The 27140-nt window shown below is 37.8% G+C and overlaps 1 protein-coding gene across 1 annotated transcript in view; it reads left to right on the top strand.

Moving 5' to 3' along the window:
• fstl4 (follistatin-like 4) overlaps positions 1–27140 on the top strand; it is a 181089-nt gene that overhangs the window by 134832 nt on the left and 19117 nt on the right. The window contains exons 7-9 of the mRNA XM_028466914.1: positions 14346–14512; positions 19395–19515; positions 22659–22820. Of these exons, the coding sequence (XP_028322715.1) occupies positions 14346–14512; positions 19395–19515; positions 22659–22820 (450 nt within the window). The remainder of the gene's footprint in view (positions 1–14345; positions 14513–19394; positions 19516–22658; positions 22821–27140) is intronic.

Genomic DNA, 27140 nt, shown 5'->3' with positions numbered 1-27140 from the left:
TGTAGTGTGTAGTACGGAGTATGCCATTTCAAACACAGCTCTGGTCTACGACTTAAGCACAATGGCAGCCACCGTCTCTCACAGACTCACAAGGACTTTAAAAGAAAATAACTCTACTTAACCTTTAGTAAAATAGATAATCTATTGGAAGAGTTTGCAATTAAAATTCACAACAGATAACCTTTAAGAGCTAGTCATCAGGCTGCTGGACTACAGCTGTCAAAGAATGTCACATCAATCAGAATTCTTCCTCTATTTCAGAAATAAATTAAGCAAAACTCACAAGAATCCCTGGCAAAGACATATTTGCCGTAGACTCATCCACCAACTTAAGTTCAGTTGTGATAGAGTTTTCAGTTTTTCCTGCACACAGTGCTGTGGGGGGTCACACTGTAATGTGTGAAAGTGATGAGTGTGTCTGAGGGAGGAGATGTGACATTGGAAAACCAACTGATGCAGTGCAGCTCCTCCACTAAAAAGGATAGCTTTAGGTCAATTCCCGAGTGTGAGCATGTAAAGCTGTATGGATGTGATACATGGCATCCCTTAACAGAGAGCATGTGGGCTCAGCAAAAACTTTGTTTGGATCAATAATTTTAAACCAAATAAAAACAGGTTCAAGTCCACAGTGTGTGAAGATGACCTGTCTGTGCAACACAGGGGGTTTGTATCATTTCTGTTAAAGTACTGCTGAAACGGACAAATGTTTTAGGGTTACTTTTTCAAACAGATCGATGAGGACTAAATCGGAAATGCGTGCTCTGTATGTCAACTTAGAATGTGTGACGCTATCTCTACGAGCATAAGTTGTGTTGAGTGTGCGGCTGGTTCATCTGAGGCCATTTGTGAAGCATCTCTGTTCATTTTCACTGCAAAATAGCAGTAGTTTTTCCTCTTTGTCGTCGTTTTCTTTAGACCAACAGCTAAATGTATTTATTATTACAAGATTGGGCTGTTTCTGATACCTTAACTATTGGAAAACATTTAAAAATTTACTGAAAAAAGTTCAAAACCTCCTTCGATTCTGCTTTTCCTTTATTGAGATTATGTGCAAAAAATAAATAGACAGACAGACAGATAGATAAACAGATAATTAGGTATTTAATGTTGACAGATGGGCAAGTAATGCTTTTCTTTCCCTGCCGATATATCTGAAAATAATCTAGTGTTCTACAGAAATTCTGTTTGCTTAGTAGAGGCAACTTGACTTGAAGTTTTGCTCGAAGGTGTTTTCACTTCTCATCTGAGAAGCTTCTTCACTTCTGAAACAGACTAGTTTGAAGTCTGAGATTTATACTGTGGACGACTAGTCAGTCTCAGAAGTGAAGTAGCCTCTTAGATGATAGATAGATAGATAGATAGATAGATAGATAGATAGATAGCCATACAAACAAACACAAAAACATTTAAATGTCACAAATGTAATTTAACATTGTGGATTACTGCTTTAGCAGTGTAAACTAGAGAGTGTATTGACCCAATAACCTTTGGATGGTAGCTCTGCAGAAAAAATCTATAGCCCCACAGTTCAACTCAGCCTAGCATTGCTTAACATATGCAAATGTTGTGCACATGTTATGCACATCAGAAAATGTACATGTAGTGTAGACAAGCCTGGAATGTTATAAGGCGTCTGTTTTGTGCTGCTGGTGTATGAACATGAACACAAATGTGTGCATCTCATTGAGCATTCAGTGTGTGAGGTAGAGCCCCAGGTCAGGTCAGTTTGCAGCTCCCGCAGTGCAGAGTTCTGTTGCAGGCCACTAATCTCTCGATGCCTCCTCCTCCACAACGCTGAAGGGGCTTTAAAACCAGAGAGACAACTTTGCTAGCTTTTTTCAATCTGTATTGTCAGAGATCTTACGCTGCTATCAGATTAAAACATGGCTTTAATGAATTGGGTCTCATCTGGCCATATGAAGTTCGGGAGATTAGCTGCACCATGTCAGCATATTTCCAATAAGCTTTTCAGACCTGAAGGCCTTTTTTGGCCTGCAAGCTTAAAATGTCACTAGTTTTATCAAACTACAGCATTTACTCTTTTTCCTGAGCCTTATGTCAAACTTTTAAAACATTGAAGGGTCATTCTCGACTGCAAAGGTTCATTTTTATAAGACATTTTAGTTTTGCTGGGATCATAGCATATCTGTATAATAATATTTATTAGCTCAGAGGAGGCTGTATAACATTCTATATGGCTCTCACGAAGAGTTGTATATCTGTCTGTTCTTTTGATCAGTTAAAAGGCAACACACACTGACCTTTCACCTACTAAAATATGCCAAAAAGATATTTTTTTTTTCCCCCAGTAACTGACTTTTTCCTGGCAGGCCATAGACAAGCTGTTCTCAGTTCACACAGTAAAATGTGATAACGCCAGAGGTTCACAGTGTTGCAGCCTCTGAAGTGATGCTGTAAGTAATAGGTAATGAGTTTAAACGCGTGGGCATGAAACTTTAGCTTAAAAGCTGTTTTAAGCAAAAGGATTTTCAGCAAAATAAATAAAAAAAACTAATGCATGGTTGCTGTAACAGTTCATTTTTAATTAATGATCTTGATCAGATGAAACAGAAAATTGTTCATTTAATTGAATAAATAAAGTTGTGGAGGCTGACTCACACTTTTAGACAAACATGATGCAACTAATTGTTGCAGATACAGAGATATTGACATTAACGAAAGCAGAATGGTGTTATATTTGCCTACGTCTATGCATCTTACATGTTAAATATGTCTCTGGTAAATATTACTTGGACTCATACATATCTTGTACTTCATTCATAGTTTTTTATTGTATATTGTTAAAATGTTTTTCCTTGTTTTTCCTCTTTATTTTTCTCTGCTAGAACGAGTGCATTTTTTATTGTGGGATTAACAAAGTATTATCTAATCAACTCAATAATTATCAACATCAATAGTAGCTCAAACAGTAGCCAACACGTTTTCAGATTAGCATGACAGTCTTGCTTTAATGTGTTAAATGACTTTTTAAATATATTTTTCATTTTATTATTGTTTTCTGTCGGTTATCAGGATTAATTAGAGCTCATCCCATTGCTAGATATTATAAATGAAAAAAAAACACTAACATGATAACAGTTCTAGTATTTATTTTTTATTTTTTAGGTGCACTAACACCAGTTATTGACCCCACAAATATATTTACACTGGTTGCTCATCTTATAATCAGTCTTTTGAAACCTCATACCTCTCTTCTTTCTCTGTTTTCTCGTTTCTACCCTGTTTTTTTTCCAGTCATCTGCTTGCATGTCATCGCCTGCATTTTCTGGTATTTTCTAAGTTATCTTAGGGACCTAAAAGTGAGGCCAAACCACCAGTTGCACATTTGAAATTAAAATGTATTTATTATTAGATAGACTATGACCTCACCCTTAGCTTTTCAGTAAGTTTTTTGTTTTATTTTTAAATTAAAGACTACCATGCATGGGTAGAAAGTCAGATCTCTGAATCAGCTTCTCTTTTGCGTTATTGATATGACTCAAAACTATTCTATAACACTTAAATCAGAAGAGTTCACCACCAACTACTCTTTTTTCATGTTTAAATCTGTCTTTCTGAAACTAACCATGCTTGCTTTATACAGATTAATAAAGTATCAGATCATTTCACAGAAGGGAGAGGTCACTACGTAAGAAAGTTTCCATTAAATGAGAGAAAAAAAAAATGGGGTGAATCTAACCACAGACAAAAACAAAGCTGATGGAATGCTTGAATGGCATGCAGGTAATGTAGATATGAAAATGATGAGAGGCACTGCATAGGACAAAGACAGGGGGGGAAATAGCCAAAGATGCAAACACAGCATCAAAGACAAAATGAGACAGCGGATGAAAGAAGGATGCAGACAGAGATAGATAGGAAGAGGAAGCTATAGAAGCTAGGCAGACTGGCAGGCGAGGATTTCTCTCTACCTGTAGAGGAGATTAAGGGTCTGCATCCACTATGATTAATGAGCTGGACACTGATTGCTCATCCCTGCTCCCCCTCCCCTCCCCTTCCTGTAAAAAGAAAGCCTGGATTCTCTGCTTGTGTATGGCTGAGAGCGAAAGAGGTGGATATGAGTGACCATTATTAACACACAGGAAAACAATAGTGTTGGTGCATGAGTGGCCATAAACGAGCAGTGGAGTATGTGAAAGAGATACAAGTGTGTGCACAGAATTAATGAGCTTAGTGAGCACAGATATTGATCAACCCTGTGTGCACAGCATGATATGGAGTATGACAACAATTCAGCATGTGTGCTTATAAAGCATGGTCGATATATTTACTGATATACCTGCAAACAGCGTCGCTCACACATTGCACAGTGACAGAGATCCTTTGTGCTCACTTTAACCTTCCACTAGGAATCTTGCCTCCTTATGTATAGTATACTTCACAAAGCCAATCGTGTCGTACATTTTTCAAGTCATGACTTAAAGGGACAGTAATTATCTTTATAATAGCTTTCCTGTAGTAGACTATTCTGGACAATGTTTAAAATCATTGAGTATTGGAAAACTGTTCTGCTTTATTGGCTGCTGTGTTTGCCAGTTGTTATATTTTTTTTCTGGTTGCATAGCAACAATCAATGAGAAAATCTATCTGGCTGCTTGAGTAAAGTGTGAGTTCAGTTGTGTCTTAATAAGCACATGTAGGAAAAGCCTTACTATGTGCTGCTGCATTTTAAATCAGCTCTGATAATGAGTTCTTCTCTAAAGCTTCAAACACGTGAGTACAATTCCATTCATGACTCATTAAAATAAGAAATGCAGTAAAAAAAAAAAAAAAAATTAAAAAAGTGCCTTAAAGCTTCTTCACCACATACCTTTACCTGTATGTCACCCAAAAGTTGATCTCATAAATCCTTTAATAGAGATTTACTCACAAACAAATGTTAAAGGTAGAAAGTGTAGCTCAAAAGATTGTTATTGACTCCACTCATGTCATTGGGTGTGTTGTCAAATAGCCATTTGACTGGAACTTTGGAAAATCTTCGCACATTTGCATTGTGGGATTTCAAGTTTTGTAGAAAAATGCAAAGACTGCGGCAAAGCGCAAAACTTTCTTCACAAATTGTTTCTATTTCTTATAGTTACCGTGATATTTTGTTTCTTCGCTAGACAAGACGGTGATTCGCTTGACGTCAATTTTGTCTTACTTAGTTTGCGCTCCCAGTCATGCGGTCATTCCGATTTCAGAAGTTTTCGAGTATGTCCGTGAAAAGCCAAAATATCAACCTCCGCCATTGTTTTGTCAAAAAACTTTCAAGTCGTGAAAACACCACAAATCCCTTCACCAGTGTTTTTCAGGACACACTGGCAACAGTAGTGGATGAAATACAAGCACCGTTTAAAAAACATGATTCATTTGGTTTAGCAGCTTTAGGTCGAGGCTGACGACAACAAAATGGGAGGAGCTTTTGTGAGTATAGCAACAAGACCCATTTCACTGAAGAGCAAAACCAAAATCCCAAAACACATATCTCAGATTTATTATGCAGTGAGAGACATTTATACAGCCATGCACGTTCAGCTCAGGTGACCATGACCTCAGGCAACAGCTGTGCTTCCTCAACCAGAGATCTAGATTTGATCTTCTGCTGTGTGTTTCTCATTGCATTTTACATACTCTAGTCTTAGCCGAGATGGCATCAGAAACACACTCAAGTTTCACCAGTCCATCCCACGTGTACCTGCCTGCCTAACTTTCACTAAACTTACCTAGTTTATGTAGTTAGGTGTGACTGATATATTTAAGTTTGTTAGGTGCACATCCAGGTGTGTCGTAGGTGTACAGCGTCTGCAAACATGTTAACATGTTAACATGTGCATTGTGTCTGTGTACCTATTCTAAGTCAATGGTGATGTAGATCAGACATGCAGGCCGTAGGGTACATGTTCGTTGGACTGGTGCGCATGAATTAAGAAGCGATTAACCCCACCCACCCACACACAGCTTCAAAATCTGTTAAATTCATTCTTGTTTCTGGTCTTTGGAAAATGAAAATGTCTAAATCAAAGTAAGTTATTTTGTTATAACTTTTTGCCAGTTAGAGAATTAGGTTTCTTACAGCATAACGTGGATGGCTGTTCATCATAGGAATGGGATCCACACAAGGTTCCTGCTGCTTAACAGAAGGTTTTCCTTGCCGCCATGATGAATTCATGTTGGGTGTGGGATACATATGTATGTGTATATACGTATATATGCATATGTGTGTATCCATAAAATGAAGAGTCCGTCCTTAAGACTGCTCTACTGTAAAGTGCCTTGAGATACCATTGGTTATGATTTGGCGCTATACAAATAAAAGATTGATTGATTGATTGATCTTGAACAATTTATGAGCTGAATTTTGGCATTTGTTCATCCTTATTTGAAGGCACATTGAGCATGTTTATATCTCTATATGTATAATTATTTATCTTGTATGATAGATAACTTAAGAGTGAATATTCATTTACTCACCTGCTGTTTATCGTGTTTTTTTATGAATGATAGCCTCTTTTTAGCAAACTTTCTGGTGTCATTACCTGAATCATATGATTCCATGTATTTTATTGTCTTCATTCGTTTCTCTATTTCTAACTGATCTTCGCTATTCCTTTGCTCTCGGATTCTTTCCCCACCTTACTTGTTTCTTCCTTTGCTCTACATTCCGTAGCTTATCTGTCTCTCTCCCAAAAAAAAAAAAAAAATGCTTCCACACTCTGTGGCTTGATGTCTCACTTCAGCTCACGAGGGGCCGGTCTCATACAAGTGGAAAGGGACGATTCTGCGCTACAGTCTTGAGTTCCCCTCATTTGTTATTCCTTGCGAGATGTTCTACGTGCTGTGTAAATGTAGCTGTCTGCCTGGCTCACACAATACTTTAGCTCAGCTTTTTGCCATTTATTTCTAAATACCTACGTTTTTTGCATTTCAGATTACATTTTTATGTTCCCTATGGCTGTTGAATATGTTTTAACATTTAAATTCTTCTTCTTCTTCTACTATCATTGATACAATGGACCTATTTGCAGAGCTGAATATAGGAAACCTCTGTGGTGACCCTCTTTGCTCGATGGTAGAACATTCAGTGCAGCTGATCGATCAGTGCAGCTCCTGAATTCCACAGAGAGTCAATTACATACTCTCACATTGGGGCTATTTTGGGAGGCGGTTTGGGGACACCGTAGGAATCATTAACGAGCTAATGTCTGACAACCTTACTACAGCTGGCTTTGGGCAGAGGAGCTGTGCCTGTGGACATGCACTTAGTCTGGGTCATCAGAGGTCTGAACAGTACATGGGAGGCTGTTTGATTTGTCTAAATGGGAAAGCGATCCGCATGACTGGTGTCACCCTACTGGAAATGTTAGCACAGCAGTGGAAAGTTTAAATATTGACAATATAAAATGATTTGGCTTTGCTTGGTACAGCAATTTATATGAATTACGTAGCTTGGGTGATTTTCAAAAGCTAGCATGATTTTTAATAAATCTTCGTTCCTTTTTCAGAACACAAGATCTTAATTTCTGTCAAGACATAAAGACAATTTCAACCAAAAAATTAAAAAGTGTATCTAAAGAAAACTGCCGACCCTAGCTTTAAGCCTAGAACACTATCGGCGGGTGATTTTCACCTGAGCAAATGTATTTACATTATTTTCATAAAGTTGTGTTTGTCAGAGTGTCTTGGGTTCTGGGGTAGCTTCAGCATCTTCTCTGATGTTTTAGATCAGGGGTCACCAACCTTTCTGAAACTGAGCTACTTCATAGGTACTGAATAGTCCAAAGGGCTAACAGTTTGAAAAGCACTTCTAAAATACCAAATGTTGATGGTTTCACTTCAATTAGAGGCTCAGATAATAAGGAAGACTAGCAGTAACTTAAAAAGGTAAGAAATGTTGAGGTTTCCTCATGAAACTCTTTATTTCACCTAATTTATGCAATTATTTCATTTCCATTACATTTGATAGAATTCAGATTGTATACTAAAACTATATCTGCAGTATTTAACTTTACTGAGTAGTAACTACATCTGTCATATGTATATTTATATTTGGGAGTTTGAGTCCTGGAAAATAGTAAAGTAGAGCTCTTGAGGGCCCCTCACATGGTCCATGCAGACTACCTTAGCCCCGCAAGCACCGTGTTGGTGACCCCTGTGTTAGAAGGTGTGGATGTCCTTACTTTTTGTCAGTTGATCCGTGGTTTTGAAAATGTATCTTGTAATTTCTATGCAGATGACATTCAGTTATATTGCTCCTTCAATTACTCAGAATTTCAGATAAATTCCACCAAAACAGAACCTCTGATCATCGCTCCTGATAAAAAGATCCCCCTGATCAAGAACTCCCTCACCTGAGAAATATCTCTAAAGTGAGGAATTTCTTGTCAAAATCAGATCTCGAAATGATCATCCACGTGTTTATATCGTCTCGCATTGATTATTGTAATTCTGTTTTCACATGTTTCAACAAGTCGACTCTGAACAGACTTCAGATCATACAGAATGCTGCTGCCAGACTTTTGACTGGTGCACCAAGGACATCCCACATTCTATCCAGTCTTCATTTGCTTCTGGTCAAATTTCACATACAGTTTAAAATTTTAGTCCTGATCTTCAGTGCATTGCATGGTCAGGTCCCTCAGTATAACACTGACTTGATGTGCCCCTACACTTCAGGGCGCACCCTTCGGTCTTCAGACCAGGGTGTCCTAAAGATCCATAAAACTCATTTTAAAACCTGGGGAGACCTGGCGTTCCAGGCTGTGGCCCCCAGACTCTGGAATGACCTTCACCAGTAACTCCGGCAGCTTGACTGTGTGGAATCTTTTAAACAACATTTGAAGACTTTGCTTTTCAGAAAAGCTTTTGGTTAAATTGATTTTTTAACTTTTATTATCCTTTTTATGATGCTGCTCCTGTTGTTGTAAATTCACCTTGTTTTATTATCTTTTTATGATGTTGCTGCTGTCGTTTTAATTTCTCCTCTGTTCTGTAGAGCACTTTGTGATTTTTATCTGCAAAAAGCGCTTTATAAATAAAAAATTTACTTACTTCAAAGACCACTTTTTCCTACAGGTACACGTTTGGGTGATTTTCACCTGGCAATAGTGTTAGTGTCCCACAAACACTATTAGTGGGACACTATCATATGTGGTCCTGAATCAGATACAGATCTGATCTTTATGTATCCGTCTCCAAGGCAGGACTGCAGAGTTAGCTGCTAAAGCTAATGCTGCACACGAGCTGAAAATTCAGATTTTTCCTGCTTTTTAAACAGTGAACCAATCAGCTGATCATAGCAATTTCACTTATCTGCCTGTTTAGTGTCCATCTTGTGCACTCCCTTCAAATGTGTAAATGTAATTAAACTAATAGGTTCATGAAAAAAAATCAAGGACCTGGTTAGTGAATGGTGTAGCTCGTAAATTGACCTTTTCACACTCACAAATCTCGTTTGTCCCATCAATAATCATCATTAATAATAACGATACATTTTATTTATAAGCGCTTTTCAAAAATTCAGACACAATTGTTAAAACAATTACACAAATCAAAAAAAGACACTAACAATAATAAAGGTAAATACAGAAAAAAATACATAATCACAAGTTAAAAGCTCTCGTCGGTTACACAAAAGTGCTCGGATTGGGCCGAAAGTGGCTTCAGCAGAAAGCACTTGTCCCTCCTTGAGTCCGAATATGGGTAATATTATTAATATAAACATTATTGAAAAACTAAAGATCTCTGGAATAAAATGACAAACAATGTTAGGTTGAAAATATCAACAGAGTGAACAAGCTTGTTTAGGTTTATAGCCCTCTCGACCTATGACCCCACCCCAGGTCGCACATGTGTAGTTCCAGAGTGTGAAAAGGCTTTTTGAGACAGGCTTGAAGCATCTACTGTTGAATCAATCCTTTTTCTGCACAAGAACATGGATTACCCTTATATTTGATATGTGGATTATGTAAATAGATCCAATGTCCAATGTCTAATCTCATGTTGACATTAACAGTTGTTAATAAAAGCAGGCTTACCACTAAAACAAGCGTAAATATGTCATTTGTATGAGGAAAAAAATAAGTTTTAATCGTCGGTTTTGGGTCGGGCACGGATATAAATACCTAATGTCTGTCGGACCTGTAGGTTTCAGTTTGGCTCTGTTGGGTTCTGGTCAAAGCTTGAAGGTTCATATCATAAATGGTCTGTGGTTAAAAGAAAATCAGCACCACAAAAAGCCAAAAAAAATAAATATTTGGATCTCTTTTTGCTTTCTCTTCGTCCCCCTCCACCTGTTCATTTATTCTCCGGCTTCACTGCACAAAAACTTTAGGACAAACGCGATAAAGCGCATGCGGGTCAGATTGGAGCTGCAAACCGGTCACACTGGAGTCTGATAAAGGTAACTTAAAATGGTAATGTGAACGGACAAACAAAAAATTGAATCTGAGCAAAAAAACGGAATTGTGCATTAAGGCTTGCAGTGTGAATGTGCGTAAATGGTGTTTTTTCAAAAAGATTCATATGGTGATTTTAGTCAGGTGATCATTTTTACCCAATCGTAAAGTGCCATTTTTTGTTCCACTCTCCTGCAGCGGTTTGTGTGTCAAGGATACTATGCCTTCACCAGGGAAGCCGCAAATTCCCCATAAATGGGTCGACCAAAGACCAAGTTTTCAGTTTAATTTTTTTTTTTCTATAATGTTTTGTTCATATATTCCTAATTTTTCAGTATCCAGATTTTTTCTTCATTTTGTTAGGCATGGGATAGAACACAACTCTAATTTGTCATGCTTTGTCATATTTTGATATCTTTGACTTGTCATTACTTTTTGTTGGGTATAATACATCAGGTAAAAATCACCCGGCGATAGTGATGGTGTTACTAATTTTATCGATTGTGTTCTAGGATTAAATGGAGGGACATACTGTAGGTTTGAATCATCTGGATTTCTAATATACTTCATGTATTACAAAGTTCATGTAATGTAAGATTCAGACAAAGCTTAGTTTAGTCAACAAACAGGCTTAGTTTGTTTACTAAAAAACATAAGAGCTGAGATTTATACTGTGGATGTGCATCGACTAACCCATTAGGATTCCTAGGATCAGGTTTCTCAGGTAGTTTGTTATGTTTGTTGTTTGGGGAGTGAAGAGATGAAAGGATTATAGATGTTAGAGAGACTGTCTCTCAATGCCCCCCATGACCTGGACGACTAACGACCATTATAGACGTAATTTGTGGACCATTTTATACATAATACCAAAACATTCTGAAAAGAAGGAAAAGTCCTTCATTTTAGTGAAAATGCTGTTTGACAGTGATTTGTGTCTGTAAACATTCAAAGATGCTTCAGCGAATGTGCTTCTTGGTCGGGCTGATTTACTTAGATTTAAAAGCGTATTTTTTAAATGACCTCCAATATCTGCTGCAGATATATTTTCCCTGAAAAGTGACATCAATCATCCAATTTTGTATATATTATACACACCCTTTTATATTAGATTAAAAGCCACGCCATTTTTCACCATCTTGACTGGGCTTTGGAACTTTAATAACATCCAGGATGGCTCAAGATTAATTTTAAGGTGTCAAAATTAATTTCACAACTGGTCCATCTTTCTCAAAGGTAGATATTTTCCAACTGTAGGGTCATACACAGAAAAGTGAGGACTAATACCTCAGCAGCAGGTTTGAAGTGAACTCTTGTCAAGGTTGTGCAGGAATCTCCAAACATTTTGATAATGCGGAGTATTTTCTGTTTGGTTTGGTATGAATGCAGCAGAGTTACAGCCTAGCATAACACTCTGAGCTGAAGGTCATCTCTTTCTACTGCCGTCAGTGTGGCAAACCAGTCCCTATTATAGAATGTGTCATATTATTTAAATACTGTTAATATCAGTGCTTTAAATATTCATAACTTTCATAACATTCCAGTTGACTTTCCCTTTTTGTCAGTCATATGAATTGTTAGAATGATTAACAAGCCGACACATTGCTGTAGATGAAAGAGGATAAATGTTACGACAACTGTTGCTTTTCTCATAGTGTTTCTTGTATGTTGTGTTTCCCTCCAAAAGACTCGGAACAACTATTTACAACACTCAACATTGGATGTTGATATCAGATTTGCTTTTGAAATGGTATCTTAAAAAAATCGAATGACACATTGTGCATCAAGATATTGCGATAAAAAATACCAAAAGATGTGGAGATACAGAAAAGTGGGAGTCTGTTAAAAAAAAAAATCCACAGATTCAATTCAACTTCATTTATATAACGGCACATACAACAATGGTCATCTCGTAGCGTTTCTCAAAGAAAATTCTTACGAAAAAAAAACCAACAATTCCACATGAACATTTACTACACACCAGATTGTTTGTTTGTTTTTATTTATTTTTATTTATTTCTATTGAGTTGAAAAGGTCATACCCAGACTAAGTACGGTAAGGTAAAGTCAAATATCATGGTTATTTTTCTAACTACATTTTTTTTCCTTCCCAAGAATATAGTATCATATCGTTAATGTGACCCCATTATCGTCTATTGCATTGTATCGTGAACTCAGTGTATCGTCCCACCCCTGCCATCGATATTCATCGGTGAGGTGTTTGACCACCGTAAAGTTCTGTCCGATGTCCATTTGTTACACATAAAGCGTTGAGTAACACCGGTGTACTATATTCAGTTCATATTTAAAGCAGCCGCCTCTCAAAGCCAATGATAGATCAGTGCTCCTCAGACACTGAAATCCTGCCCTGCCACCTAAATTAACAAGTCTATGAATATTGTCTTTTTTCGGCACGGTTTTGTACTCAAGGCATGATGAAACATGGTCCAAGATGTCTGACAGATTATATATATATATAACCTGGGGACCATCATAAAACAGACAGCCGTCATCCTGGGGTCTTTGACAACATTGTTTGTCAGAGTCTAACAGCACAGATGTTCCCTGCAAACATTTCATACCTCACTGATTACCAGAGTATCGATTTACAGTACAACATTGTTTCCTAATGTAGTTAATGGACAAAAACCATCAGTTTTCTTTCTTTTCTTTCTGTTATGTCAGTTTTTTCTAGCTTTAGCAATGTTATTACGTTTCAATGAACCTTATTTTGTTTAGAATTGTTATTTCCTTTATCATACGATTCATTTATTCATCTCCTGACCAGCATGCTCCTGTTTAGGTTTGACAAACAGACAGATCATCACTCACATACAGTATATTTATGCTTACAGGCAATCTAGAGATTCCAAATCATCTGACATACATGCGTTTGCATGGTGGAAGGAAACCAGAGAACATACATACTGAATATATTTAATTAATGTTTTTTTCTGTGATAACATCATATTAAGTTTGTATCTCAGTGTATCACAGTGAGTCAATGCTACTGATGGTGTAATTGCCGCTTGTGTGAGTGCACGTGTGCCTTCCTCAATGAGACATGTGTTGCATTTAATGACTCCATTTAGATTTCCATCAGGTGTCTGTGTCACTATATTTACTGAACCAAGTGTTGGAGCTGCAATGACGTGAGGTCAAACACATTGATGTGCATCATGTCAGTTGTGGTGTGCCTGCACTTCGCATTCACCCACTATCAGCCCATGCAATCATACAAAAAAACAAAAGTATAATCCATCTATAGCCTTTGAGTGGAAGAAAATAAAAGGAGAAATAGATGGAGGTATGGGTTATATCGTAAAAGCAATCGAAAAGATCAAGCAATGAATTCAACACTCAAAGAAACGACGGGATAAAATATGATGCGACCTTTTGGTAATCCCAGTTTTTAATGTTGAGGTAAAATAGGCACCCCCCACTCAATTGGTTTGAAGTAGTTTTTCATCATATTTATATATCTACATGACTAAAACAGCAGCTTTTACCTACTGTAGTGATGATAGTTATGCTGCACAGCTTCAGGACAGGTGTTATTTATTGCTGCAAAAAGAGCCGGTATAGAATAATTCCTAATTAGGCATAAAGGTGAATTGAATTGGATGGCCATTTCAATTAACATAAATTTCCCTTAATGGGTAGAATGATATTTGGCTAGCTGTGTGTCCTGTGACATGTGGTCTTTTTTCATAGTGAATATCCTTCGCTTCCAGGCAGCTGTTTATCCTCCCGGTCCAATAGTAATGAGATGGATGCTTAGAAATGCATTAGTCCTGGCTACACTTCCACAACATTAGCACACTCATTCAGAATTTAAAATGTTCTATAATTTGAATAATTTTCCATGCTGGTCTTTTCTCCCGGTTTTAAAATGTGTTCCTTCACACACTAGATCACGTTTTTCTCTCTTTTTTTCTATGACTCCAACAGAGGTTGTCCAGCTTAGTCTAGCAGAGGAGCAGCTCATCAGCATCTCTACAGTAACAGTTGGCCTCAGTGCTGTCCTTACCTGTGCCATCCAGGGGACACTCCGGCCGCCAATCATCTGGAAAAGGAACGGCATCATATTAAACTTCTTGGACCTTGAGGACATAAATGTGAGTACATAGACTTTTATCTTCTGACACAAGTGGATTGGAGGATACATGTTTGTCAAATGGCCAGCAACCACCTCAAGTCAAGATACTGTATTTGCCAAGCAAGAGCCTTAGTGCGGATTTAAAGATAAAGGAAAAAGTGGAAACATTTGGAGATGGACAGTGTGGCTTTAGAAAATAAACTTGTACTTCTTGCAAAGAGAGGAAGCATAGGGTCCGTTCTTTTGGCTCATTTCCTGGGCCCTTTACAATAGGGAGCTCCACCTATGCTGACCAAGTACGACAGCTAATCAGCTGCTTTTATAAAGATGCATGTTGATTTGTTTCATTCTAATTACTTCTGCAAAGGAGCTAATATTTTCTTTGGCGTGTATTATTGTCTGTTAACAGGATTACGTCAAAAGTACTTTAAGGATTTTGCCAAAATTTCAACCAAAGATTAACCAAGGACGCCATGCAAGATTCCAATACATTTTGGATGAGAAAACGATCAATATACTGATTCTGGATTGGTTTAAAAAAAAATCAAAACATCCCCATCTCTCATCACTGGTGAGCAAAATAAAAATAAAAAAGATTTAGTCCGCGTTTCATCCAGATTGGATCTGGGTTGCCCAGATATTAATGGAGATTTCTTACAAGACTTTAACATGTAAATGATCATGGTACAATGATAAGAGTCACTGATCAGACAACTGCCAATATCTAGCAAAGAGGAGGAGAAAAAATGTGGGGAGAACCACGTAAATGTCCATTTCTTTTTATCATTTATTAAATCCAACTACCCAAATATATTGAATGATGTTTTCATGTTTTGGTTGAGGTTTGTAGGCTAATAACGTTAATTTGTCTGTAATAACTCATAGGCTTTGCCCGGCTACAATCAAAACATATCATCTAACGGAGAGCTATTTCTTATAATGGCCATTATTCCTACAAGTTACAGTAGCATGTAAGATATATGGCATTCTGGCAGATATCACCTGAACCGTTAATCTGTGATGTTTCACCTTTCCTTACTGATTTACAAGATCATGTGTAACCTTTAAAGACTTCCTAAGCGTGCTCATCCGTTTTTTAAGAAAATTTGTTCTTATTCTGTCGGCCGCAAAATTGCAAAGTAAAGGAATGGAAAGGACATTTTTTTTTAGGCATGATACATTACAGTTTTTGTGGATCATCTTTTAATATAGCATTGTTTTCAATTCTTCCAGTTAACTCGAGACAGAGCGAGGAAGCATCCTACCTTTGTTAGTCATTTTTAAGAACCGATTTCTTTTGTTTAGCTGTGCTGAATAGAAACTAGATTGTTTTTAGAAATTGCATTCAACACTGTGAAGCGCGACCTTTAACCTGAGAGCTGGACTTCCATTACAATCAGTTCGATTGACAGCTCACTCAGTCCTGTCGCTTTTCTTCTGTGGTCCTTTCACTGTCTCTCATCACTGTATTATCATCCCTGTGGCTTTAAAAAAAATATATCTGTTTATTGCCCCTGGTTCCAGAACTAGTTATTTTTATAGTGTGAATATATTCATGTTGCCTAAAAAGTCACAGCATTGTGTACATGTTGATGTTGAACTGAATAATATAAAAAGGCTGTAATTATCTTTCAAGGTTTTCTTGGCTTAGTCTTATTTGGTAATTGTGGTATCTGCATTTCGTTCAATGCAATCGTAGTGAAAAGCGAGTTTGGGTTATTATTCTATATTACTAAATATATAAATCGTTAAGATTATGATAAAACTAATAATGAAATAATGTATTCAGTTGGTCATCATTTGTCCCTACATTGTTTTCATGGTAAAATTATGAATTATTTCAGTGAAAATGTTAAGTGTCTGACTAAAAAAAGGCCAAACCACAAAGGATGATAAATTATAGTTTATTGTAATGATCAAAGTTGTGCAAAAACATTCACATTTTTGTGTTTTTTTTTATGACTAATCCGTTTTTTCATGACACGCATATTTGTCGTTTTTGATGCCTTACTATAGCTTTATCTTAATTTTCTTGTGTGTGTTTGGCATGTTTTCGCCCTAACATATGGCTTACTATTGCCTTTCCTCCACTTTTGGATGTTGGTCATAATTGCACCAGTTTTAAGGGACTTACCTGATAGCCTTACCAAAAAGATAAATATTTTCACATTTTTCTATTTTTATGCCTTACTCGGGGTTTCAACGGTATACGTCTCCTCTGCGCCACGGCACCGATCCGGTTTTGCCCCGCTGTCCGCCGTCCGGTAATCCCCACCGGTTGCGTTTTGAGTGCGCCACGGTGCACTCCGGTTGGACTGTGACAGAGCAGTTCTCACGATATTTATATAATTGCGCGAGAATGCAGTTAAATGCAGGTGTTATAAATTCAACAATAAAGATAAACAGGTCAGTGTTCCTAACGAAGGAGTACAAGAAGGTTGGACTCTTTGGAGTTGTCATAGCAACAGCCAACAGAGAAGAGATAAAACTGCACCAGTAAAACATGAACTAAATCAAAGTTGCTGCAGTTTACAGTGCAGTTACAGTATGAGAGGAAGAAATATAGTGAATGTGATTTTGTTTTTACACATTATGACGTTTTGGTGATGTAGTTACTTGAAATATAATCGGAAGTGTTTTATTTTGAAAAGTAACCCAATATTTTATTGCGTAATATGTGCTTAATTTCCTCTTTAGCTTCATTTGCTCTGTGCTGATTGATGCGTTGTGCTCCGGTGTCCACCAGAAATAGAAGCCCTGCGTTTATCTGGCGGAGGGCACTGGAGCGGACCCAGTGGAAATGAACACACAGACTAAAGTGGAAACCTATCAGCTCCGGTGTCGCGGTGGAGACATAGCGCAGCGGAGCCGCATCCAGTGGAAATTGGGGGCTATACCGCCAATTTTGGTTGTTTGACAGATCTTCCTCATATTTTTTTTTCTATGTCTTTCTGCAGATTTTGTCATTATTAATGCTTTACTAAAGCCTTGCCTCCTTATATTGGCATCGAGCAGACAAATACATCGATGTTCTACATCACAAGCCTACAGATTTCCCTTCTTCTTCTTCTATACAGTTTTTGTTCCATCATGAGTTTTCTGAGAATGACGTGTGTGAGAATGTGTAACAAAAATCCCAAGGAGACATACTGTATTGCCTCTAGGCAGTTTGATTGCATCTTTTTAAAAGAAAAACTCTATTATTCAGGCTGAATCAGAAACTTAAAACAATCGTATATATCTATTAACCTTAAACCTGTGACTATGTGGCTAGCTGCTTCCAAGCTCACATGGTTTAACAGATACAGAGATGATTTGGTTGTTCCTGTTTGCTGACGGTGATCAGGTGACTCAATAGAATGCTGCTTATACTTAAATAGTTCAGTGATTTTGGTCAGCTGACTCACTGGAAACAACACAATCTCAGATGGTTTTGTTGACTCAATGATGAAGTAAAGAGCAGCCAAATACACAAAAAAAGCTCTATAATTGACTTGATTCACTGACTTGATTGAGTGACTTTGAATGGACAGAGTCACTTTACACTTTATCACAGGCTGTGTCAAACTTATTTTAACTCAGGGCCACATCCAGCGCAATTTGATGTCAAGTGGGCCACACCTGTAAAATAATAAATAAATAAATAAATAGGGCGGTCTGAACCACGTCTATACTCGCAGCTATTAGTGCCGCAATGTTAGTGATTTTCCAACAGCAGGTGAGCAAACAGCGCCACCAAAGGATTGAGGGACGCACCTGGTTTACCACCTTTTATTTCAGATCTTAGTGAACCCGCCCCTCTGAGTGCTTTTCTTTTACATGGTACACAGATGTTTTTTCTGCAATGGAATGCAAAAGAGTAGATGAGCAGCCTAAATCCATTTAAACACGAATTGATTTTATCTAATTTGACATGATATCATTCAATTATATTTGCAGTAAGATTTGCATATCATGTATTGGTAAACCCAGTTTTGTGCCTGTCTCTCTTTTCTTTGATCCCTAAACTCAACTTTATTTATATAGCGCAAATTACAACAAAGTCATCTCAGTGCGCTTTAACAAAATATAAAGTCCATAGTAAGAAAAAGGACCCAACAAGATCCACATGAACAAGCATTTAGCGACAGTGGGAAGAAAAATCTCCTTCCATTGATGACTTATTTTGCCCCACGACTATTAAAGCATTTTGATTTATAGGATATAGGATCACTTTTCCCTTCTGATGTACTTCATTGTAAAGTATAAACTTTAAAAACTTCACAGTCTTGTTTTTCTGTTTTATAGAAAAAAATTGCTCTTATTTTACCAGCCACTAAGGCACCACTTGTCATCAATCGGATGAGAAAAAGAATGCATCTATTTGTGGTTTTCCTGTCATAATATCTGCTCTGCCTCTTGTTGGGACATCAAACTATTTAATGCCTTAATCCTCTCTAAACTGTGGCTGGAACCCCCTGGTGACTGCTGCATGCTGCACCAACAGCATCCACCCCTATTCATCACCCTAATGGGCTTTATATTTTTAACCCTTGCCATTTATCAGGCTGAGGCAGCGTGATGAGGGGGTAGACGAGCGTCAAATTCCCCAACGCCTGCTTTGGCTCAACAGGGAAACCTTTGATTCATGGTCTAACTTTCTTTTCACATCATTCTTTTCCCCTCTTGTCTTTGCCCATCACGTCCTGCTGGGCCTGCCTCCTTTTTCTTATTCTGAAGCATCCATATGTATTCAATCAACCCACCTTCTTTACCCCAACAACACTCCCTGTAGATGTTCTCCTCAGGCATTCTTTCACCCGAGTCCCCTCTTCTAAATCAACTGCTCTTACTCTCCTTTCCATTTTGGTGTTATGAGCCTTTAGTTTAATGTGCTCTTCTGTCTCTTCCCTGTGCTACAGGACTTTGGGGATGATGGCTCCCTGTACATCACCAAAGTGACCACCATCCATATGGGGAACTACAGCTGCCATGCATATGGCTATGAAGATCTCTATCAGACACATGTGCTGCAGGTGAATGGTCAGTAGTAGCTCATTTCTTATATAATCTACTGTATATGGGTCTTAAAACACATTTTGGTTATTTTGGCTGTTCAACATCTTTAGGAGTTTTTCTTTTCCTACTTCATGTTTGGATAATGAGGATCTATAACTAGAACATTTGATTCAATCCCAGTCATAGAGACAGGTAATGGAAAAAATGTTATAATTAAAGAAAAATATGTGATACTATAGTTAGTGCCCAAGGTTTATTTCTAAAAAAAATGTGACTAAAGCTGGTTTGAAGCCTTGCAATTTGACTGTGCTCATATTTAAGCTTTCAAATATGTAACTTGGTGCATATTAACATGAGAACATTTGGAAAAGACATTTAATAGTTTCTAGTTTTCCGAGAAATGCAGCCTCAAAGTTTCTGGACATCATCTTTATCAATGGAGTTCGATATTAAATAAAAATTCTGTGCAGCCCCTGAAATGGCTGAAGATCTGTAATGTTTTTAAAAACTTATAAAATGAAATTAAAGTCACGTTAACATTGAAGACAATGCAATCTGCACTGCACTGACCTGACCTCCGTGACTTGTGAAACAGCCATGATAAAAGCTCTCTGTAAACACTAATCCACTGAACTAAACAGTCAAGGCTGATTGACAGACTGAATGACCCATCGTAAGCCCTACTGTTGTTTGCAAATGTCAACAACAAGATATTTTAAATCACAAAATTAATCTCGTATACAGTATGGGTTTGTTTTACATCGAGCATGTACAGTAGTTTAAAACTTGAACTTTTATGAAATAAGAAAAAACAAAGAGGGATCATTTTGAAGAAAACCACTTTGAAATCTATTTTCTCTACAGTGGAAGGGTCGAACTGAGAGACCATTTGCCAGCTTTGGTCACAAATGATTAGAAGTCATCATTGAAATGTTGGAAGCACCCCTACCCTCATCACTGCAGTAATAAACTGACTCATATAGCAAATTGGACGGTAGCACACAGACAGCTTAGTCACAGGTTACAGATTTCGGTCTATTTCAGTTCTCCTATCCTGAGTATCAATAGTCCAAAGTCGGCAAAGGAGACCAGAGAGTACTGAGCAGGGTGCAGGCATGCAAGTTCTACAGACTGCCTCCTGCAGTCAACCACACAGTCCTTACCTGAATAACCTCATCTCTGTTTCTCCCTGCCCACTAACACACAAGTACAAAGATGTACACACGTATACACACCCACACACCACAGTGATTATGACAGTTTACTTTAGATTTGTCATTATTTCAACTAGTTTGTCTTTATATAATACAAAATCATATTTAAAAACAATATTCTACTACAGAAAAAGCCATTTTCACCAATAAATCATTTTATCACTACTAGACCCTTGATTATGATGATTTTACCAATAATGTGGTAACAATTTCAATAAAAAAGTCTGAGTTAAGTTTCCTTGACAGATAAGGCTTGACAGATAAGGAGCTGAGCTCATTTTGATTAGAGTTGCCATAGCGTCACATCAGTGCAACTTTACCATGATATATGACTTTATGGCAGTGCTTCTCAATTATTTTCTGTCACGTCACCCCTAGGAAGAAGAAAATATGAATAAAACAGTTTGTGCTGATTGACAAAAACTCAGATCCTAACACAAGGAGTTTGTCATGTCAAAACGTACATAAGCAATAAATAAACAGTCTGTGTTGCTGTCAGTTGCTTCATTAAATTGTATTTTTGCAGCAGTTGCTTCCTCTAGCATGACAGAGACCATGTCTAATGCTGCAGGCAGTATCAGCTCCAATGCTACCTTAAATCACATGATGCTAACAGTGTTTGCTGGTTTCCTGGAGTAGCATTCACTAAGCGGGATGATTGCAACATTCGGCACATTTTTGCTAAAAAAAAAACAAGTGTCTATCAGCGTGACTGAGGTGTAACCTGTCACCCTGGGAACTCGGCCTCCCCCGTCAAGCAACGGGCTCGCCGTGGACGCGCTCGTTGGTGATACGCCGCGGTCCGTGGGGCTGCGTGTGCACCAACCAGGCTGCGACCCGGTTTGCCATCCATCAGAAACGAAAAACCACTCTGCGCTGGCGGTCTCGCTCTGGCCATCACCCAGAGAGCGGGTTCAATGTCTCTGGAGCGCATGCGTTACCCTCGTTTCGAGGACCAAGAGAATATATATTGTATGTCGCAAGCTGAAAAGTTTGGGAACCTCTGCTCTATGGTCTCTAATAGAATGCACACACGCACACACGCACACACACACACACACACACGTGAGGCGCCACAGCCGCCTACAGTAGTGGATGTGCAATTACACTTTACTCTTGTACAGCAAAAAAAAGCATGTTCCCCAGGGTCACACATGCCCCACGGATATATTGCATTACGACCAAGGCAAACCACCTAAAGAAAATAGACCTCTTTGATTTTGGCCTTTTGAACTTAAATGTGCTGACTCACTCAGAATAATTACCTACATTGGAGGCTTTGATTTTTCAAAGGTTATGACATAATATATCTTTAAGAACATCCATTTGAAAAAAAAGTTCCAATCCTGCATGATTTAGTTCACAGAATCCAGTGAGTAATTACACTTTTACACATATATTCTGATTAAAAGCATATTTCAAAGATCCCAAATCTGGTTGGACCTATAGGTGAAAGGGATAACCCTAGATACTTGAATAACAAGACAGAAATTAATATTGCATGAGGATTGAGGAGCCACTGCATAAGTTGAATAGAAGAGGTGACTGATCTCTTGTAAGATGAGACAGTCATGATTTGGGAGTTGATTAAAAGTGGTGCAAGTGCCCAGCACTGTAATCCAAAAACCCACCTACCATTTCATAAAAACTATTACTACATATTTCATATCTATCTCTCCGTTTCTCCACATTAATTTGTGGCTGCTTCCCCTGTGGTCGATACAGCCAACATCTTTTTCATGGAGGACTCGAGCTGTAATGAAGCAGCCCTAGAGCTTTTGGATTCTTGTTGTTTGCGAGTATATTCCATGCTGGGGTGGAAGAAATTCCTCTCTGCCTACTGCTAGTGTGTTTGTGTTATATTCCCCCGAGTCTTACAGTCTACCATGAAACAGTGTTTAATTATGTTTTCTTCTCCACTCCCTCCCTGTTTGCTTCTTTCACTGCGTCCAGTCCCTCCAGTGATCCTGGTCTACCCGGAGACACAGGCCCAAGAGCCCGGTGTATCTGCCAGCCTCCATTGCCATGCCGACGGCATCCCAAATCCCAAGCTTCTCTGGCTGAAAAACGGCATGGATCTGCAGCCGAGATCCTCCAAACAGCTCTCTCTCATAGGTGAGAAGTGTTGCTTATTTTAGGGGTGGTGCAGTGTAGCTGTGTGTGTTAAACACACTGCAGAGTAGAGCCACAGCATTATTATTACCTACATAACATCACAACGAAGGTCCTGTTCTTTCCTTTCTTAGTAAGACTTCATGTTTCTATTGGTTTGCATCTCTTAAGTTGATTAAATCTGGATTCATTAAAAAAAAACTCTCTAAAGGGCACATGAAATGTTAATGGCAAAGAGCAAGAGCAAAATGACACCCAACCTATTTTCTTATAGACAGGTTCATGTTAAGGGGAAGTATACTGGCTGTGTGGGTGGATCATTACCGAAACTAGTCACCTCAATACTTCTCTAAGGTTCGGCACATCAGCACTGCAACAACAACTTATTTACAGTCTAAAGCCTGGGGATTTAAACATTAATCATTGTGTATATTACCAACTAATTCAGTTGTAGATATCCATCCAAATACATACATTTTATTAAACAATATTTCCAGGGGTTTGCATTTTTCCCTGTGCCTATATCAGATGACAGCAGTCACATTGTGAACAAGAAAATCTAAAATCCTGAAATTTTCCACAAATTTCCTCCAAAACGAGTCAAACATTCATGGATTAGGAAGTGAAGATCCTGCAGGGAGTACTGAAATCCATTATATATCGGATATTGTTGGTTCCCATGCACATTGCATACATCAGTTTTATGTGGAAGTGTAAACTACTACACAACAATGTTAAAATTGGTCTTTTCTTCCCACCTGAAATCTGCAGCCCACTCGAGATCAAACTGCTTTGTATTCGGCCCCTAAACTAACATGAGTTTGATCTAATGTAAGCATAGGCAGCTATGGGAACTGTTTCAATTTCTCAAAGACTTCTGATAGTAGAAACAAGCTTGAGGATATATTTACCTCCCAGTCTGGCCTCATCATGATTTATTCCACTTAAATGAAGCCACACAGGGACATACCATATAAAGTTTATACAGATTGTGAACCACAGCTCAACAGCCACTGTTGTGAGTTGGTATTCGAACAAAAACAGTGAATGTAAATCAAGTGCTGCTGAAACCATCTAGTTTTAGCCTTTGCAGCACAAAGCAGCAATCTGTGCCAAAAGCTTAATGTTCAACATTAGAGCTTTTGTCCTAGCATCACATTAATTTTGTGGAAGAAGCAGAATATTATAGTGCTAAGACCATCAACCATTAAAGTGAAAGCTACAGCTTAGATCTTTAAAGTAACAGTTTATACGTGTTCACTGCAATTTGTTTGCGTTAAAACCAAATATTTCTGCACACACATATGACTAACATCTCTTACATCCGTATAAAAAACTAATTATCAATACCAATATCTAATAATCTGCTTGTTTCATTATTAGCTTTTAAAATATGAGCAAATAATAATATTGTGCATAAAATACAATGCATTAAATTAATTTGCATCCTTTTCAGAAGGTTTTACCACATTGGCTTATTTGCAACTTGCAGAATCGACAGTATTTATGTTCACATCTAATGCCTTTCCGCCCACAACCAGTAAGTCAACCCAGTTCTCCCAGATGTAATGCAAATATTTTGACCCAGTGCCTCTTAAAAACCATTTCCTTTTTTGTTTAGCATATTAAAACTTTATTCTGCAACATTTCTAGACTGTGGTCTCAGCACAGGTGTCATTACATTTCTGTTCTATGCTGCGTGTCAATCCAGAGTGTTTCTTAAGTATACTTCATATTAATGAGAAGTGTCAGATAGTGTTGTTGAAACACTGCACCAGCACCAAAGTTTAATCCCTTCCAGTTCCTCTGTGAATTGCATCTGGGCTCTCTTTTATTTACACTACCTGACTTTGTAAGCGTGAGCCACGGGGGGGCTGCAAAAAATGAAATAAAACAGCCAGCTAAAAGGTACTTTAAAGCTCAGCAGTGCTAACAGGAGCTGCTGAGTCAGATGACATGTCCCGTTCACCTTTAGAGTAATCCATCTGTGTGGAGCAGTTTAGCAGCACGCAATCAAATCCATACGAGACTGAAAGAGCAAAGACGCCAGCATCCACACGGTAATAGAAGCTAAATCAGAAAACAAAGAGTCGTCAGGGCTCCATTTCATTGAGCTGATCACGATGTAGCTTTCATTTCAAACATACAAGTCAGCATTGTTAGGTTACATTTCCGTTCAAATTTCGCAAAATATTTCCGCTGACAATATTTTAAATCAATCCAAACAAAAGTCTGAGTTGTGTTTTGTCCATATGTGAAATTGATTTGAAAGAAAGAGAAAAACAAAAAATTGCACAGAAGCAGAGGATAGCCTGGACGTTTGGTGTCAGTGGCTCTCATTGAAGTTGAAAAGGGCTTTCTCTCTGCCTGTGGGAGCTCCACTGTGATACACCAGCAAGATGTAATCCATCCAGTGCTACAGGAAGGATCAGAGAGCAGTTGTACACATCACACAGCTCCATGGCACAACAAACATCAGAGAAGCTGCTTCTGATGATGGCCTCTGTGTGTTCACCATCACCCATCACCTCAACCTTAACTACAGACACGGAATGATTGCACTGGGTGTACAGTAAACATCTGAGTACAAGACATGTAGCATTATATGGTCATTCACATTTATATTAAATAATCCCATAATTACTTTAGCCATAATTACTTTACCAGCATTTCTTTATTTGTTTATCTGCATTACATTTTAGATTTTGACAAAACTTTAACCAAAGATAGACCTTACGCTAGGGATGTGAATTTTTGTTTGTCTCACGATTTGATTCAAAATCGATTCTCGTTTTAACCGATTCTCGATTCAAAAATTGATACAATGTATCATGTGTTAAGGCAAATTATGACATCAAAACAATACTGTTTGTATGAGATAATTTTAAATAAACAGATTCCAATGATGTAATCACACAAAGGCAAAATTAAGTCAAAAAGTAATATTTATTCATGCTAAACAAATAAAAACACACTCTCCGTGTGTTGTCTATGTAATACATTGAAAGTCGGGGTTGATGTTTCCTGTTGGGATCGTGTCATATACTGTAAAGGTCTGGGTGAGTTTGCGTGTTTTGACCTAACACTATTGCCGTAGTAGTCGGAATTCACCATCTTGGTGTCTATATAAATCACCGCCGATCATGGTAAATGTAGCATGAGCATATACATGGGTTTTCCCATAGACGTTAGCATGAAGCTAGCTGACTTTTCATATAGTGGTATTTTCTATTTATTAGAACACTAATATGTATTTGTATGTTCAGTTTACAGTGTTTCCTGAGAAAAGACTCTAAGCTGATCTTCCGAATCAGAGTTTTTCTTGAAACAAATAAAAATAAAATCAATTTTAAAAATCAATTTTTGAAGTTTATGAATTGATTCATAATTGTGGATGATTAGATTTGCAATTCTTGTGTGAATTGATTTTTTTCCCCCACCCCTACCTTACGCAATTGAAAGATTCCATTACATTTTGGAGAGGATCAATATCAATATACTGTTTCTTGATCATTTTCATAAAAATTTTAAAAAGTCTTATCTCGTTTTGTAATTGACCAATCTTCATGAAATTTGAATCAGTTATTTTGGGTTGATTACCCCACTGAGTTTCATCCAGATCAAATCCAGATGGCAAATTTCATTGCAATTTTTCTTTAAAAAAAAAAAAAAAATATATATATATATATATATACATACACAGTTTGGACTAGTTTGGAGTCAGGGATTGATACTGTGGACATCTAGTCAGTCTCAGAAGTGAAGAAGCCTCTTAGATGATGAGAAGTAAAAACATCTTCGAGCAAAACTTCAAGTCCAGTTACCTCAACTGAGCTGCCAGAGTCAACATGACCTGGGTGACTGAGAATCTTCACAGACTTGTTTTACTAAAAGTCGACTGCATCCATGACAGGCTTCTTACAACCTGAGCCGTATACTGTATATCTGTGTTTTGAGGGACAATTTGTTATGCCCAAACTAATCATATCATCTACAAAAACATTCTGCACAGTCTGCTGGGTTTGCACTGATTGATTGTGTGAAGACTAAAAGCAAGTTAGGGACTTTCTAGCTTACAGCGAATAAGTGATATTTAAAACCCCTTCCTTACATGATGGGAAACACTAACCCAAATCTATTGTCAGATGTGCTGTTATATTGTATTTATTCATTTAGCGTTATAACAGTTTCTTCGCTGTTTCATATGACCCCCTTTAGAATCTTAAACAGTTCCAAAGAACTTGATGCTCAATTCATTTTGCAGTTATAAATATTTGTCTGTGACAGATATTTAGCATAGACGTATTAAAGAAGTAAGCCAAC

The sequence above is a fragment of the Gouania willdenowi genome, chromosome 14 (genome assembly GCF_900634775.1).
Source record: "Gouania willdenowi chromosome 14, fGouWil2.1, whole genome shotgun sequence".
In the NCBI taxonomy this organism is placed as follows: domain Eukaryota; kingdom Metazoa; phylum Chordata; class Actinopteri; order Blenniiformes; family Gobiesocidae; genus Gouania; species Gouania willdenowi.
This window is presented reverse-complemented; position numbering and strand designations above follow the sequence as displayed.